The following is a 14,055-nucleotide window of genomic DNA, read 5'->3' as shown; positions in this document are numbered from 1 at the left end:
GCTCACTCGCAGAGACAGACACAGAAAGAGCGCCCGACGGACGAACTATTTTACGGAGGCCTTCTGCGGTGTAATTTATAGAGATGTGCGCGAAACCCTAGCTGCCAGCCCCTCGATTTTGTACGGTGCAAAGACAAATGTACCCTAATATTTCTATCAGGCTAGGCTGAGGGATGCAAAGCCCATTCGTTTTCGTTTCCGCCTGATGAGATGAGAAGAGAAGGCCCATGGTTATTTTTTCGCTTTTCAGATAGGCTTTTTTTTAGCATTTTTGCAATGCTCAAAACTCAGTTTTAGTCTCATTTTCTCTCCGAACTCGATTGGTTTCACAATTTTCTTACACTGAAGCATAATAATATAGTTATTTCATCCTTGTTGATTCTCTTTTTGAAACCAAGGCATTACATCGAATTTTATAAAAGAGGATCCTAGCCGGATCCTCCAATAACATATGTTCATCGTACATCGTACAATCAATTTTTGTCAGGTATTGTTTATAAACTCTCTCCCGTATGCAACATGGACCCCACTTAACAAGTCTTAATGCCGCGTGGCAAAATTGATTTTTCACTGATTTGACAACGTGGGACAAAATTTGAGTTCCATGGACTTTGGTGGAACAAATTGAGTTCTAGAGGAACAGAATGAGGCTAAATTCACGCTGCATAAGTGAGGTTGGCTATATGAATCCTAAAACACCACTACGTTCGGTGAAGTATCATGTGCAAAATTACTTTTAAGATTTCTTTCTTTCAAACGAATTCACAAAGAGAAGATCAGTTTGTCTCAAAAGAGCGATAACACGTGCTAATATAAACACATTCTATACCGAAATTCAAATTTTATTTTCAAAGGTTGTATTCAAATTGTTTTGAGGCTTGGTGATACGCTCACAGAGTCAAATGGCATTACCTCTGTCAGTATGTCTATCCATCGCTCCATCATTCTGTACCCCCCACCGCTGATCAAAGAAACAATCCATTCTTGATCCGAAATTCATGAATGTTGTTCGTCCTGTTGACGAGTTACCTCCATAAACCACCAACTCTTCCGGCCAGCGCAAGTATAACGACGTCGTCTAAAAATCACGCCGAAATCACAACATTTATAATTCACTCGTGTTCGTATTACGTACAGTTGTTGGCATCATCTCCATGCTCTAGTCCGAGACGTTGAAGCTTTAGACTGGGACTGCTGCCTCCTACCACCGCCTATGCCACTGTCACTGACACTACCTCCAACAAGATTGTCCTGAACTTCAGAAAACTCTCTATTCCATGAGTTCAAGGGGATAAGATAAGTATCATCCTTGATGCTCTTCCTCTGCTCCTCGTGGCGTTTCACATTCTCGGATATCTGATGCAAGGTTTTGTTTATCTTTGCAATTCCTCTTTCCACTGGTTCTACCACATGGGAAACTGTATACTTCATGTCATCAACGATCTGAAACAACAAATTAGAACAGCAGAGTGACCATTGATTCGAGAAAAGAGTTTTAAATGAAACAGAGAAAAAGCATGCACTGTTAGGATTAACTACTCACAATTTCTCCACTTCCAAAAATCACATCACGAACACTCTGGGGGAAATTCAGCCGCTTTTCTCTGTCATCATGCCGTGCTACTGCCAGATGCATTCTGGTTGTTCTTTCACAATCACGCACCTCTTCTGGATCAGGAGGTGCTCCCAGTGAGGCATAGTCAGTCATCACAGCAACATTACGAACACATCTTTCTCCACGTTTGTAAGGTACAGCTGGAAACACATACAGGTGGACTACAGCAGCAACACCCATCTGTTTAACAAGTTTGAAATCATTCAGGATCTTATTTGCTAAAAGCTTCTATCTATTGAACATCAATAAAAAATTACAACAAACAGGTACATGAAGGACCTATTCAGAATGCTCGGCTCATGTATCATAAACTATTATATGCATGAAGGTCATAAATTATTTAATTAGGGCTTAGGGCTCTATACGCAAATAAATATAGGGTTTAAATACAAGATACTCTTTATATCTTACTATGAAAGATACCCTTTGTTTCTCTAGTTCTTTAAAGAACTTCAGTGGCTTACACTAACAGTAGCAAGGAGAGTGACTTTCCATTGTTTTCCTTTATAAAACATGGTACGATTACAATTCAAAGTCGAACCTGAGTAATAATACAATAAATTAGAACAACCCATCTAGAATAAACTTGATCTCCAATGAGATCCTGGGTTTCTTCTGACCATCCAAAACACTAGTCCAACTCATTAACCAACCTACTTCCTTTCAGAACAAATTCAATTCAATCATCAATATGTCAAATGTTAAGGACATGTTAGGTCTTCAAGCCCTGCAACATTGGACGTAATACAATTCAACAGCACACTTGAATGGTTAGTCGTTAGTCATTCTCATTACGCACCTCTATGCATATGATGTAGTCTTGTATCCGAGTTTTCAGCTCCTGAGCCAATGACCCTTTGAAGGCACCCATAGAGAAAAGAAATGCAACAGCGACACCTTGCCACCATGTCAAGAACACAATTGACTTGAAAGTCAGAAACTTCGCCAAGGGTTTAATGGGTTGTAATTTGTCTTTAATGACAGAGTAAAACTGTACAAGGCAATATAGGGCCCATGTCTGACTAAAATTCAGAACAACTGCCAAGTACGGATAGCTGCAAGCAAACAAAATAATTCAGAACAGTGTATATGAGCATTACAAGAGAAACAAGTGCAACACTACAAAAAACATTGTACAAAAATCACTGTTGTGAATCATCCTAAGCATGTGCAAACATTTATGTGCTCAAGAAAGTATGTGGAAGTGTGCGCATGTATGGATCAAGCATCAATACATAAGGCATACTCAACCTGTCATCTAAGAAGACATGGAATAATTGTCGACTAGTAAAGGTCAGACAAACAAGATTTTAGACCTAAATAAAACAGAAACAAATATCTTACCCATATCTCCAGTCAAATTTCCCTTCTCCATAAACACCACAAGTCTCGAGAATCATTGCTAGCAAAGCGCAGATCAATTTCACTATCATCTGGAAAAATAATGTTTCAATATGACCAAATAAGGCTGAAAAATTTCAAGGAAATCAAATAATTTAAATAAATTTTCAACAGGAAAATGAGTACATACATACTGAACGATGCCAACTTTCACAGCATGGTAGAATGTGGAGCCAAGAGGCCAGTCTCCTATGAGGCAATTCAGTGGGAAAGGATGCTCTACAACTCCATAAGCATAAGCTTCTTTCAAAAGAGGTGTGCTCGAATCAACTACGCTCTTACTCTCCATAAATTCAATTGTCCTCTCTTCACCACCTTCACATACAAAAATGTATGTCCACAAGGAGGTAAATTATTTCAGGTTTACATTATTATACATGTTAAAAAAACTTGGTTATTTTCTCATCACTAGGAAGATTACTTATCAACATATAACGTTTCATTAATGTGCGCTGAGCAAAGAATAGTCCTAAGGAAAAAAGATACTGATTAATCTCATTATTAATAATCACAGAGGAATCAGCATTCACATTTCGGTTACATACCTAAGCAGGCTATCAGGTATCTCTCAAAACAATATAGTGCAAAAGCCTCATAGCAGTCCCGAATTGCTTCGCAGTTGAAGGCCGCATTTGAGTCCAACAGTGACAAAAACTGCAGCAAACAGCATAAATACCCACAACAGCTAATTAATCCACAAAATGGTAAATACTAATTAAAATAGCAATTTGGATACCTCAAAGACTAAAAGCAGACAGATACCAAGAAAAAAGACCAACTGTATGTCGACATATTACTTTTGTAATACAGTTTCCAACAATTAGAATTCCAACAACTAGAGCAGACTTCGCAAATTGAATATCTTTAAGAATTGAAGACAAAGGACCAATTATGAAGAAATATTATGCCTGTCATAACTCTAGGATTTGCAGTCAAAAGGCGATTCCTGCCTCTAAGAAACTTTGCGAAATTATCTCCAGTTTTAACAAGTAACAAAAATCCCCCCCCCCCCCCCTCTCTCTTCTACGAATGAGGTAATAGTATAATCTTGCACAAGACATGAAATACATCTCAATTCTGTTTTCTATCATTTGAACAGGTTGGTATTAGCTAACTAATATGTTGCAATTGAATCCCTATACTTATCAACATATCTGGCACACTACAATTTTTCTTTCATAACACACAAGCAAACACAACTTCTTCCAATACATCCATTTGAAGTTGTAGCCTTCCAAATAAGATCCTGCCAATACTCAATCCAGTACACATTCCAAAGGAATGTGCATTCATTTGAGCTCCATATCTATAATAATAACTATGTCACACCTCTAGTGCCAAGCGTATTTTCCTTGAAAAGAATTCCACGAACTGTTATTCCGTTACATACTAAATTTGTAACTATTTTCTAACTAATTGATAAGGGTATGCCTTCATTTTTAACTACCCTTGAACAGTATGCGTATTCTCAGTAAACTAAAAGCACTTCATCACCCCCAACAAAACTCAAATTGTTCTGAATATATTAATATAAAGGTTGATTTGTAGCAATATAAATAATTATACTTATATAGAATATTGCGAAAAACTAGCATACAACTGAAGAAAGTGATAGCAAAAAGTACAGTCATACCGATTCCAATGCATAAACAGGAACCATCAAAATGAGACCAATCAGAAACTTCTGCTCCTGAAAATAGATAAACGGAAAAGAAAACATTGTCACAAAAGATGAATCAAAGTTATCTTCAAACACAGAAGCAATATAAAATTTCTCAGGAGGAATACAAAGATTAGACCTCTGGCTGATTATATGCAGCTAAATGCTCGAAGATAAGGTACATGGAGAGAAAGAGAGCAACAAGTACGAAAATGCTAGCACTGAGGATTGGCCAGCTGAAAGCTGCTGATGATTCAGCACCAAGGTTGAGTGACCACATTTCTCCTAATCTGCTCGAGGACTCAACTAGGGATATAAAGAAAAAGGAAGAACATAAAATTCCCCTCCATCCCATTGAGTTAGAGTCTCAAAATATATGGTTAAACTTGAGCCAATGAACGTGCCTTATAATTTTGGTTAGGCTTTGAGAACATAAGGAAGAAGCATCCAGGGAAAACGAAAATCTGCAAGAATGGAACATTTTAATTAATGTAAAAAGTACAAGCACTACTATTTAACAGTCAGAAAACAAATATCATAACGGATACCGATCTTTTAAATCGTGATATTTCCGGTGAAACATACAGAGATGTATAATACTAATTCCAACATAATACCGTGATCAAAGCAAAAGATGCACTTAAATGACTTCCATCAACATAACTCTTCATTACAAGCAACATGCAAAACCAAACAAGATAAATGTCAGGAACTCATAAGTTTCAAATCACTACATTCAAAAGTCTATAGCTTGCTTCAAAAGGCATGATATCTGCGGGTTGTCCTAGGGTTGGAGTTCCTCAACCCGTCTATCTGCCAACATTTAGTTTGGGTTAAAAACAAATATAACTCTTTTTCCCAAATACAACCAGTGTCTGTCTACCAGCGTTTAATCCGGGTTGGATTCAGCTGTTCAGGTTCATCCAACCAACCGAATGCCCATTCCTAGTTGTCATCAACGCTTGCACCAAAATTACAAAGCTTAAAGTACAAACCTTGCACCTTATCAACGCTTACAGAAGTCATAATTTGTATCATTAATACACAGTACCAGATCTCTAATACACATAAAATCGACACAAAACACAGTGATTAGTACACTAATCAGTATCAAATAATAACCATTAAATATTATTTCCTATCTAGTGTAACACATTCTACTAATCTGCCATTGACTATGAAATTAAAACATTCTAGTACAAAAAATAAGAATTATTTTTCTTTATTTTCTTAGCAGCCGGACAAATTTAGCAACAAATTTATTTCCATCACCAAAACCTCTAACTTCCAGAAGCAGAATTCAAAAAGCAACAGCAATTAATTCACATTCGTCACTAAAAAATCAAAGGATAAACCCTAAAACTTCCATCACAGAGAAAAATCTTAACCGTTTGCGAAAGAATTGAATACGGACCAGAAACAGTCATAATTCATGAAGACGAAAAAAGGAATAGAAAAGATGTCTGAAAAGGAAACTGATAGGTGGGATTGCATACGAACCTGTGCTTGGGATTTTCCCGGGAAAATTTGACAGTGAAATTACTTTCCGCGAAAATCGCAAGGAAAATTATAATTCGTCCGGAAAGAAGACGTTTTCCCTTTTGCTTCGGCTGGTTGGGGAAGACCATCGTAGAATTAATTTTTTATTTTTAATTTAATATTAAATAAAGAAACACGACTAAGCTTCACAGGGCAGTGACCTAAATTTTTGCGACGGATTTACATCTGACCGTGGCAGCGTTACATCTGGCAGTGGCGTATGATCGTGCGGCTTTCGGGTTGTCGTCCTACGAGAAAGCTCATTGGCTGTGGTTTTAGATGGATGACGTCGAATTAGGACAGGGTAACTTTATTTCCACGCAAGCAAGTGCACGTGGCAAGATCTCACTCCCGGTTTCCACGTCAGTTCTACACTGCCTCGGTTCAAGACATTTTTCTGTGGGATGTGATATTCACGTACCCATTTTTACTTTTTCTATGCTTTTTAAGTTTTTTACTGTCGGATCGAATGAATTGAAAAAGATCAACGAACATAAATTACAAAAGGTATGTAAGAAGTAAAAAAAAGGTGTATGGATAGCACAACTCTTTTTTGTTTGCGTTTTGATATATGTGGCTCGTGTTCAATTTCGTTAATTAAATATCTTTTTTTTAAGAATTTAATTAAACATTTTCTAAAATATTGGTACCCTTAATTTATGATACATTTACATTTTTGTTACGTTTTATTTTTTTTATACTTTTTAAACCTAAATGTTTTAAAGGTCGATATGTCTACTTTCAAATATGTCATAAGTCTTAAATATACTTTTTATATACCTATACGTAAATTTTTAACAAATTAGTAAAGTTTTCTTATAGAAGTATTATTGCCATTTTTTAAATAAGAGACTAATTAAATATAAAAATAATAAGTAAAAAATTACCTTTTAAACGATAACGAAGAATTAGTTAAATTCTAATAAAGTCACGAATTTAAAATTTTTATCTTGTAGCAAATTATTTGTTGAGTTGACAATTAATCAAAGTATCTTAATTAAATTTTGTAATAAAAAACAGATGTTTAGTCTAAATAAGTGGGAAAAATGTATGGGATTATAATTCATCATTTTTTTTTTCTATTTGTGTATTTTTGCTTATTACTCTAATGAGCAATAATCCGTTTCGGCCCGGCAGTCCTAAGTCCTTCGTAGCCTACCCGAGTGGTGAGTTTGATTTAGAATCTGGAACATTTAGAAAACCCCGAAAGCATAGGAGGTCACCATTGCTTCCCATCAAAATGATTAGGTATATCGGAAACCGAATGCAGTATTATTGCAAGCTGCGTCCCCTTTTAGTTTTCCTCCTCTCCTTGTCAGTTGGGGTCTCAATTCTCATACTTTTGTCTCTGTATGAGAGCCGGTATCAAATGACGAACAACTACCAAAAGTATGACGTGGGTTCTTCTAGTTATCCGCTCCCGAATCTCCAGAATCTAGTCATGGTTGCCGGGCATTCAGTTTATACTAGTAGTAGCTGTGGAAAAGTTGATAAGGAGGATTCTTGGTTTTTGGAGTCTTACCAAAAGAATCCGGGTCAGGCTGCTACTTTTGTGGCTCATATACAAGAGGGAATTGAAGTCGCAGCCAAAGACAATAGAGCTCTCCTTCTGTTTAGTGGTGGAGAGACTCGAAGAGATGCCGGTCCTCGCAGTGAGGCACAGAGTTACTGGGCAGTTGCTGAATCAAAAGGATGGTTTGGTGAGTCTGTTATTTCTCTTGCATTAGACATGTTTTGGCCTGACTTGTTTTCCATATGATTCTTTTTTAAGATAAGACTCGATTGACTGCCGATTATATGAAGAACGATATGTGGATGCTGTTTAGTTCTTATGTACGTGATTGTTTACAATCTTTTGTCTTACGCCGTTCTCTGCACTCTACAGTTGCATTGAATCTACAGTATTTGTGCTAATAATTAGTTTGCTAGAAAGAAAAGATGATCTGCTTTTGTACTGCTTTGTTAGAAGAGTTCTTACAAAAAAGAAAATTAATTCTTTCTGGTGGTGTTATCTTTTAATTATTATTATTGAAATGCCCAAGTAGAAAGGTTGACTAATGTAGTTTGTTGCAATACACACACAATTTAAATGTGAAATTGATAAGTTTACTGCTGACAGATATAAATATATTGACTGAATTTCCTGAAGCATGGTGATTCATGACACAGTTTCCATGTTGGCCATAGATATCACTTCCACTTAAAACCCTTGGCGAACTTGAATTTATTTTAAAGATTGTTTTTCATATTTGGGTAATCTAATAACTGCACATAAGATTTCAATTTGTTGACAAGGCTGTTAACTAGATAAACCAAATTACACAAGTTGTGAAATGATAAATCCGTTGAAGTATAAGTCATTACACAAGGGGTAAGTTTATCGGAAGTATAAGTAGTTTAGTCTAAATGGTAGTCAATTTTCACTTTTGTCCACCATTGTTCCCTGTCACTATTCTCACTTCTTGAATTTACTGTAACAAAAAAATGGTAACTCTTCAATTCTTTCATCCATTTCATCATTCTGTGTTCAATGGAAGTACTTTTCCTGTTTTTAGTGGCATATAAGTAAGGAAGCAGGCATACCCCTGTTTTTTTGGCAAATCATATACCATCCTGGAGTGATCTGGTGTATCCGAATATTCTTTTCTGTAATCTTGCTCCCCCTTTATTCTGTTTCTTTCTCTCTGATATATTTCTCTTTCTCTTTCTCTTCTCTCAGTATCATTTATGCATGAAGTACTTAAATTCGTTTTTGTTTTATGCTGAGCTGATTTTGTTTATGCTACCATTTAAATGTTCCTTCATGTTATATGCTTTTTACATTGTTTCTGGTTTGCTACTTATTGTAATGTTTTATTCTTCCTTTTGCCTTTCCCTCTTCTCCCCTCACTTTATTGTCAAAATCGTAGTTGCTTTTGTAAAGGATAATAAAGCATGATTGTGCGTTAATTTACATCCATGTTGGTGTGAACTATCTTTTACTGGCCTTTAACTCGTATAAAACTTATGCCATGATGGTTTGTTTAGGCCAAGAAGATTTGCGATCGAGGACACTCACAGAAGAGCATGCAAGGGACAGCTTTGAGAATCTTCTCTTCAGTGTGTGCCGGTTCCGAGAACTTACTGGCACATATCCTCAAAATATAACTGTAAGCCCATTCTACCCAATCTGGTTTGTCATCTTTGAAGCTAAAATACAAGTATGGTGTGCTTATTTCTTGTCATAGAGTAACAGTTAAGCACAACGACAACGTAGGCTGAGCGTATATATGTATGTGATTATGAGTACTACACAACTTTCATTCAGCTGCACACTAGAACAAGTCAGTATATGCATCATCCAATAGAAATATGCAAAAGACATCTCTCTCTCTCTCTCTCTCTGCATATACTTATGGTATGTTGCCGAGGAGAACAAAACTGTGATTGCTCGTTCATTCATACTCTTTTCTCTAAGGTTTGAAACAAAATATATAATTTCTATATGAGTTACTTTGAATATCACATAAAGGACCGCTCTGCATGATGAGTATTCCATGAAGCATGTTAAGCATTGTATCCATATTGGTTTGAAAACACAATATATGTTAAGCATGTTAAGCTCCTTTTTGGATTTTCTTAAGCTTCGTAGTATCTTTATGATTTGACTGAATTTGTTGGTTTGCCACCATTACCGAAAGCTCAAGCTATTACGAAAAATATTTTATAGTCTAGCACTTCATTTTCTCACTTTGGCCTCATTACACCCCTAGAACCCAACATGTAGAATTCATGTTCATATTGGGAGGTTGCATTGCAAGTGCAAGGATTCGAATTCAGGACTCCTGCTTTATAACCTAACATGATTGTTTTCAAACCAGGTTGTAAGTTATGATTTCAAGGAGGAGAGATTCGCGCATCTACACCGGGCTGCAATTGGCTTTCCTGCGTCAAGGTTCTTCTACTTGGGCACCCCGGCAATTTCTACTGCAAAAGAAGCAGCCCGGAAAGGAGAAGCAGTCGTACGGACTCAATTCCAAGAAGATCCATATGGATGTCGAGGTTCACTTTACCGTAAAAAATTAGGGCGCGATCCGTTTCACCGGTCCGTTCCCTATCCAAATGGTTGTCCTGAAATTGAAGGTCTTTTCAGATATTGTGGGTCAGCTCCTTATCCAGGGTCCCTTCCGTGGCCTAAAGAGCAAAATTAATCTGGATAATTCTACTGATCTTGATGTATAGAACAGGAGAATCCACCTAACAGTCATAAAGGGAGTTCCAATCTCACAATAACATATGATTTTGTCTTCCTTTGTAAACAACATTCTTTAAATCAACAAGGGTATATGAAGGATGAGTTTTCCATTTTAGGGCACTATCAATTTTAACAGTCTACTGCTACTTAGTACTAAGGTCTAGTGGTATTCTTTTTCATTTGTAAGAGAGAAGTCTTAGATTCGATTCTCACCAAAGGCGAATTTGAACCACATTATTGCTAGTCCATTTTGAGGCTAAGCGCATCCCCCTCTCCCCTTACATAGATTATATTGTTTGTTCAGAATTTTAACAGTCTACTAGTCCTTGGGTGGCAGGTATAGTTGCATGATTTCACCGCTCGTCTCAGTTGGTAGGTTGATAGGTGGTAATTTTGAGTTTCCTAACTGCTATGCTTGGTGTTTAAGGTTCAGATTTGTTTTTTATTTGGGACTAATGTTTGTATGTGTTTAGGGTTCAAACACCTAAGATGAGACTTTGAAGAGTCGGTTTTTTGCCATCATTGGGTCAGGTATGGCCCCATGACATGACATATCATGGACGGCCTGGAGTGCCATGATCCATCGGTGGCCCTAAAGGCCCAATACCCAAAGGTCGGATGAATGTCATATTCCCATGAGGTAATTTATGGTTTGTTCATGATGTCAAGGGTAAAACCGTCATAGTGAGCGTATAGTACAATTGTTCTTCTTCTATTAGATGTGGTTAATTTATAGCATTTTCAACGTGCTGGGTAGCCCGGTGGACAAGGAGCAAATCCAATACAATTGCCTCCCAAACTTGCTCCAGCCCATGCGGGCAATTGGGCTAAGGGAAACCCGTGGGAGAAGGCAGGCAGGAGTCCAAGGTTCGAGTGCCTAAGGCATTTGTGATGCAAGCTGACGTTAGCCACGTTATAAAAAAATTTAGGTCAAGCGTGTGCACGTCACCGACAAGATTTCAGGCAATGGGGCCCGCGGTTTATAGTTTGATATGTTACTATTACCGGGTGCAACGTGGCATCCTCTCGGCCGTTGGATTTCAATGGCTCTTTTTTCTAGACCGTTTTATTTCCAACAGTAAAAAAAAAAAATTTAAAACTCCCCCCAACAGCTAGATGTCGTGGCACAATCTAAACCGTTTGATTCCAGATCAACGTTCCACGTTTTTCGACTTTAATTTTTTTTTAAAAAAGGAAAAAAAATCTGATATGTTACTGTTATGCCATGTGTCACAATCTGGAGGGTTGGATTTCAAATTTTCTGTAATCCAATGGTAGAAATTAATTAAGTTAATAAAAAAAATGTTAAAAAATTAAAATAAAATAAAAATCGAAATTAAAAAAAAAAATTTTATTTTCTATAAATACCTTATCTTTATCTTCCACCTTACACCACGCTTTCATATTTTCTCAAATATTTTCCACCACATTCCAATCTTTCTCTCAAAGTTTCTATATACTTTTGTTTCCAAAAAAATGGCTAATGATGCAGGTTCTAATTGGATGATTATTGAAGATATTACGTTATGTTCTAGTTGCGTTGAAGTTACTCATGATCTGATTACCGATGATGAGATGCAGTTGCGAGAAATGTGGAGCAATATTCATTCCCTTTTTCTTGAGAAAATTGGTGGCAAAAGAACGGAACAATCGCTCTCAAGTCATTGGAGAATACTCAGCCAATCGTTTACTCATTGGAGAAACGCCTTGGCACAAGCTAGTACTAATATTCGAAGTGGAGATAATAACGCGGATTAGGAAGCAATATATTATTTATTTGTTTGTACTATACCCAAATTTACATTAGGCTCTTTGATTATAATTTTTCTTCTCTTGCATTTTGTAGACACTTCAAGCACAAGCTTAGTATAATGTCAAAAACAAAAACAAATCATTCAACTGGTGAAAATTGGAATATTGTCAAAGATTGTCCCAAATTCAGAGTTGTGCATGTCGGTCCAGAAGTTATCATCCCATCTACACTCTATGCTAGATCATGACTCGCATGTTCATGAAAGCGACACAGAACAAGTGCCGAAAGTGACCCCTGAACAAGTGTCAGGGTCGACCCGTTGTCCACTTAGGCCTAAAGGTAAGAAGGCTTCAAAGAGAAAAGAGAGTTCTTCCAAGAATGATTATGCAAAATATATGGAAGAACTTGCTCGTCAAGGTGAATTGACTTTGGCGCAGGTAATGGCTAAATTTGAGGCTATAAGGCTAGAGATGAGGCAAAAGTTGCAATTGCTGAGAAATTATTTAAAGCTAATGAGAGAGAAAGATAGCTACTTAGGCAAGAAAGGGAAGAGCTTAAAGAAGAAAGAAGGGCTTAACAAGATCGTGACATTATGAAGGAGCCTGTAGATACGATGTCTCTAAATTCTAAATATTTTTGGAATTCAGAGAAAGCAGACATGGTGCGAATGAGGCATGCAAAAGAAGAGAGACCAAGTGGAGATGGTCCTAGCACCACAAATTGGTTAGGTGATGATTTTCCATTCACCAGGGACTAGGAAATTTGTTGCATAATCAGAGAGCATAATTTTCCAATCGTTTTGGGTTGTAATTTCGTATTTATTTAATTTGGTATTTTATGTAATTTCGTATTTATTGAATTGAGTACTTTATGTAATTTTGTATTTATTTAATTTAGTACTTTGTTTAATTTGATTCTAAACAGATTGTAACACGTAGCGCAATGAGATTGGTTAAAAATCTTATCAGAAATTTATCCTCAACGATTCTAAAAAGGTAACGACATGTGACTTAACGAGACTGGTTAAAAATCCTATCCGAAATTACAAATAAAATTATTTTTTATTATTTTATAAAATAAAAAATACTAATATTTTATTGCCAATTGCCATGACTATTCAATTTAGGAGTGGAGATGCAAAAGGCAATTACTGTTCATTAAAGGCACTTACTATTCAGTGGAGAAGATTCAATTGCCAATTGCCATGGGGGCCTTCCTACACTGGAAGTGCTCTTATGTCTCCACAATTACTATTCATAGTATTTAAAAATTAATAATGTAAATAGTAAATTATTGTATGGATGAGATTAATTTTTTCTAATGTTTTCTAATTTAGAGTTGTGGCTAACATCAGCGTGACGTCAGCTTGATATCATCTGCCTCAGGCACTAGTAGGGGCTCAGTCTGGCTGACGCCTTTGTGGTGTTGAATCCATTTGGGATTTTAACGTTAAATCCACACACGCCTCCTCACGTGTAGCAAAGTTTGTGAGCCTAACACGGAGACAATTTTATTTGAATGACGTAAGTTCAACCACAAAATCATTTCAAAATAGGAAACTTTAACGAAAAGCTCCCGATACTATTCACTTTAATGAAAAACCACATTTATACACTAAAAAGTTAATTCTGGTATTATTCACTTTACCCTTTATTTTGTCATTTTAGTTAAAACTCAAAGTTTTCAAACCTTTTTCATTAGTTTTCCTTTCAAAATAATATGTGTGATCCAACTCCTTAATTATGAAGCCTTTCGAATGAACTTTAACTTCACATCCTCAAATCTTGTATATCTTTTTCAAAGAAATTTTATATTACTACTTAACTATGGACAAATTGTTGCGAAAGGAATAT

At 36.4% G+C, this 14,055-nt stretch overlaps 2 protein-coding genes across 2 annotated transcripts; one reads left to right on the top strand and one right to left on the bottom strand.

The window, feature by feature from the left end:
- Nucleotides 1–1,576: 1,576 nt before the first annotated feature.
- Nucleotides 1,577–6,309, bottom strand: LOC137728873 (protein LAZ1 homolog 1). Its single transcript, XM_088677569.1, has 9 exons — nucleotides 6,177–6,309; nucleotides 4,816–5,140; nucleotides 4,650–4,706; nucleotides 3,562–3,670; nucleotides 3,147–3,331; nucleotides 2,960–3,048; nucleotides 2,415–2,670; nucleotides 2,269–2,275; nucleotides 1,577–1,795 (listed from the first exon to the last, which is right to left on the bottom strand). Exons 2-9 carry the CDS (start codon nucleotides 5,029–5,031, stop codon nucleotides 1,719–1,721), a joined length of 996 nt encoding a protein of 331 aa, XP_088533695.1. The 5' UTR covers nucleotides 5,032–5,140; nucleotides 6,177–6,309; the 3' UTR covers nucleotides 1,577–1,718.
- A 1,014-nt stretch (nucleotides 6,310–7,323) lies between these two features.
- On the top strand, nucleotides 7,324–10,562 carry LOC148693327 (uncharacterized protein C57A10.07-like). Its single transcript, XM_088677260.1, has 3 exons — nucleotides 7,324–7,915; nucleotides 9,243–9,364; nucleotides 10,076–10,562. The coding sequence occupies exons 1-3, from the start codon at nucleotides 7,324–7,326 to the stop codon at nucleotides 10,403–10,405; spliced, it is 1,044 nt and encodes a 347-aa protein (XP_088533386.1). The 3' UTR covers nucleotides 10,406–10,562.
- Nucleotides 10,563–14,055: the final 3,493 nt, after the last annotated feature.

The sequence above is a fragment of the Pyrus communis genome, chromosome 10 (genome assembly GCF_041283825.1).
Source record: "Pyrus communis isolate YQ-2024b chromosome 10, ASM4128382v1, whole genome shotgun sequence".
Lineage (NCBI taxonomy): Eukaryota > Viridiplantae > Streptophyta > Magnoliopsida > Rosales > Rosaceae > Pyrus > Pyrus communis.
The sequence above is the reverse complement of the archived record's forward strand: the minus strand, read 5'-3'. Positions and strand labels throughout refer to the sequence as shown.

What these genes read in the sequence shown, in the direction of transcription:
- LOC137728873 (XM_088677569.1), bottom strand. Translation starts at nt 5,031, where the DNA reads ATGGGATGGAGGGGAATTTTATGTTCTTCCTTTTTCTTTATATCCCTA. An exon ending in CTGCATATAATCAGCCAGAG is followed by an intron (nt 4,707 to 4,815) that starts GTCTAATCTTTG and finishes ATCTATTTTCAG; the next exon opens with GAGCAGAAGTTTCTGATTGG. An exon ending in AAGTTGGCATCGTTCAGTAT is followed by an intron (nt 3,049 to 3,146) that starts GTATGTACTCAT and finishes TTATTTTTCCAG; the next exon opens with ATGATAGTGAAATTGATCTG.
- LOC148693327 (XM_088677260.1), top strand. Translation starts at nt 7,324, where the DNA reads ATGAGCAATAATCCGTTTCGGCCCGGCAGTCCTAAGTCCTTCGTAGCC. An exon ending in TGAATCAAAAGGATGGTTTG is followed by an intron (nt 7,916 to 9,242) that starts GTGAGTCTGTTA and finishes TGGTTTGTTTAG; the next exon opens with GCCAAGAAGATTTGCGATCG. An exon ending in CATATCCTCAAAATATAACT is followed by an intron (nt 9,365 to 10,075) that starts GTAAGCCCATTC and finishes TTTTCAAACCAG; the next exon opens with GTTGTAAGTTATGATTTCAA.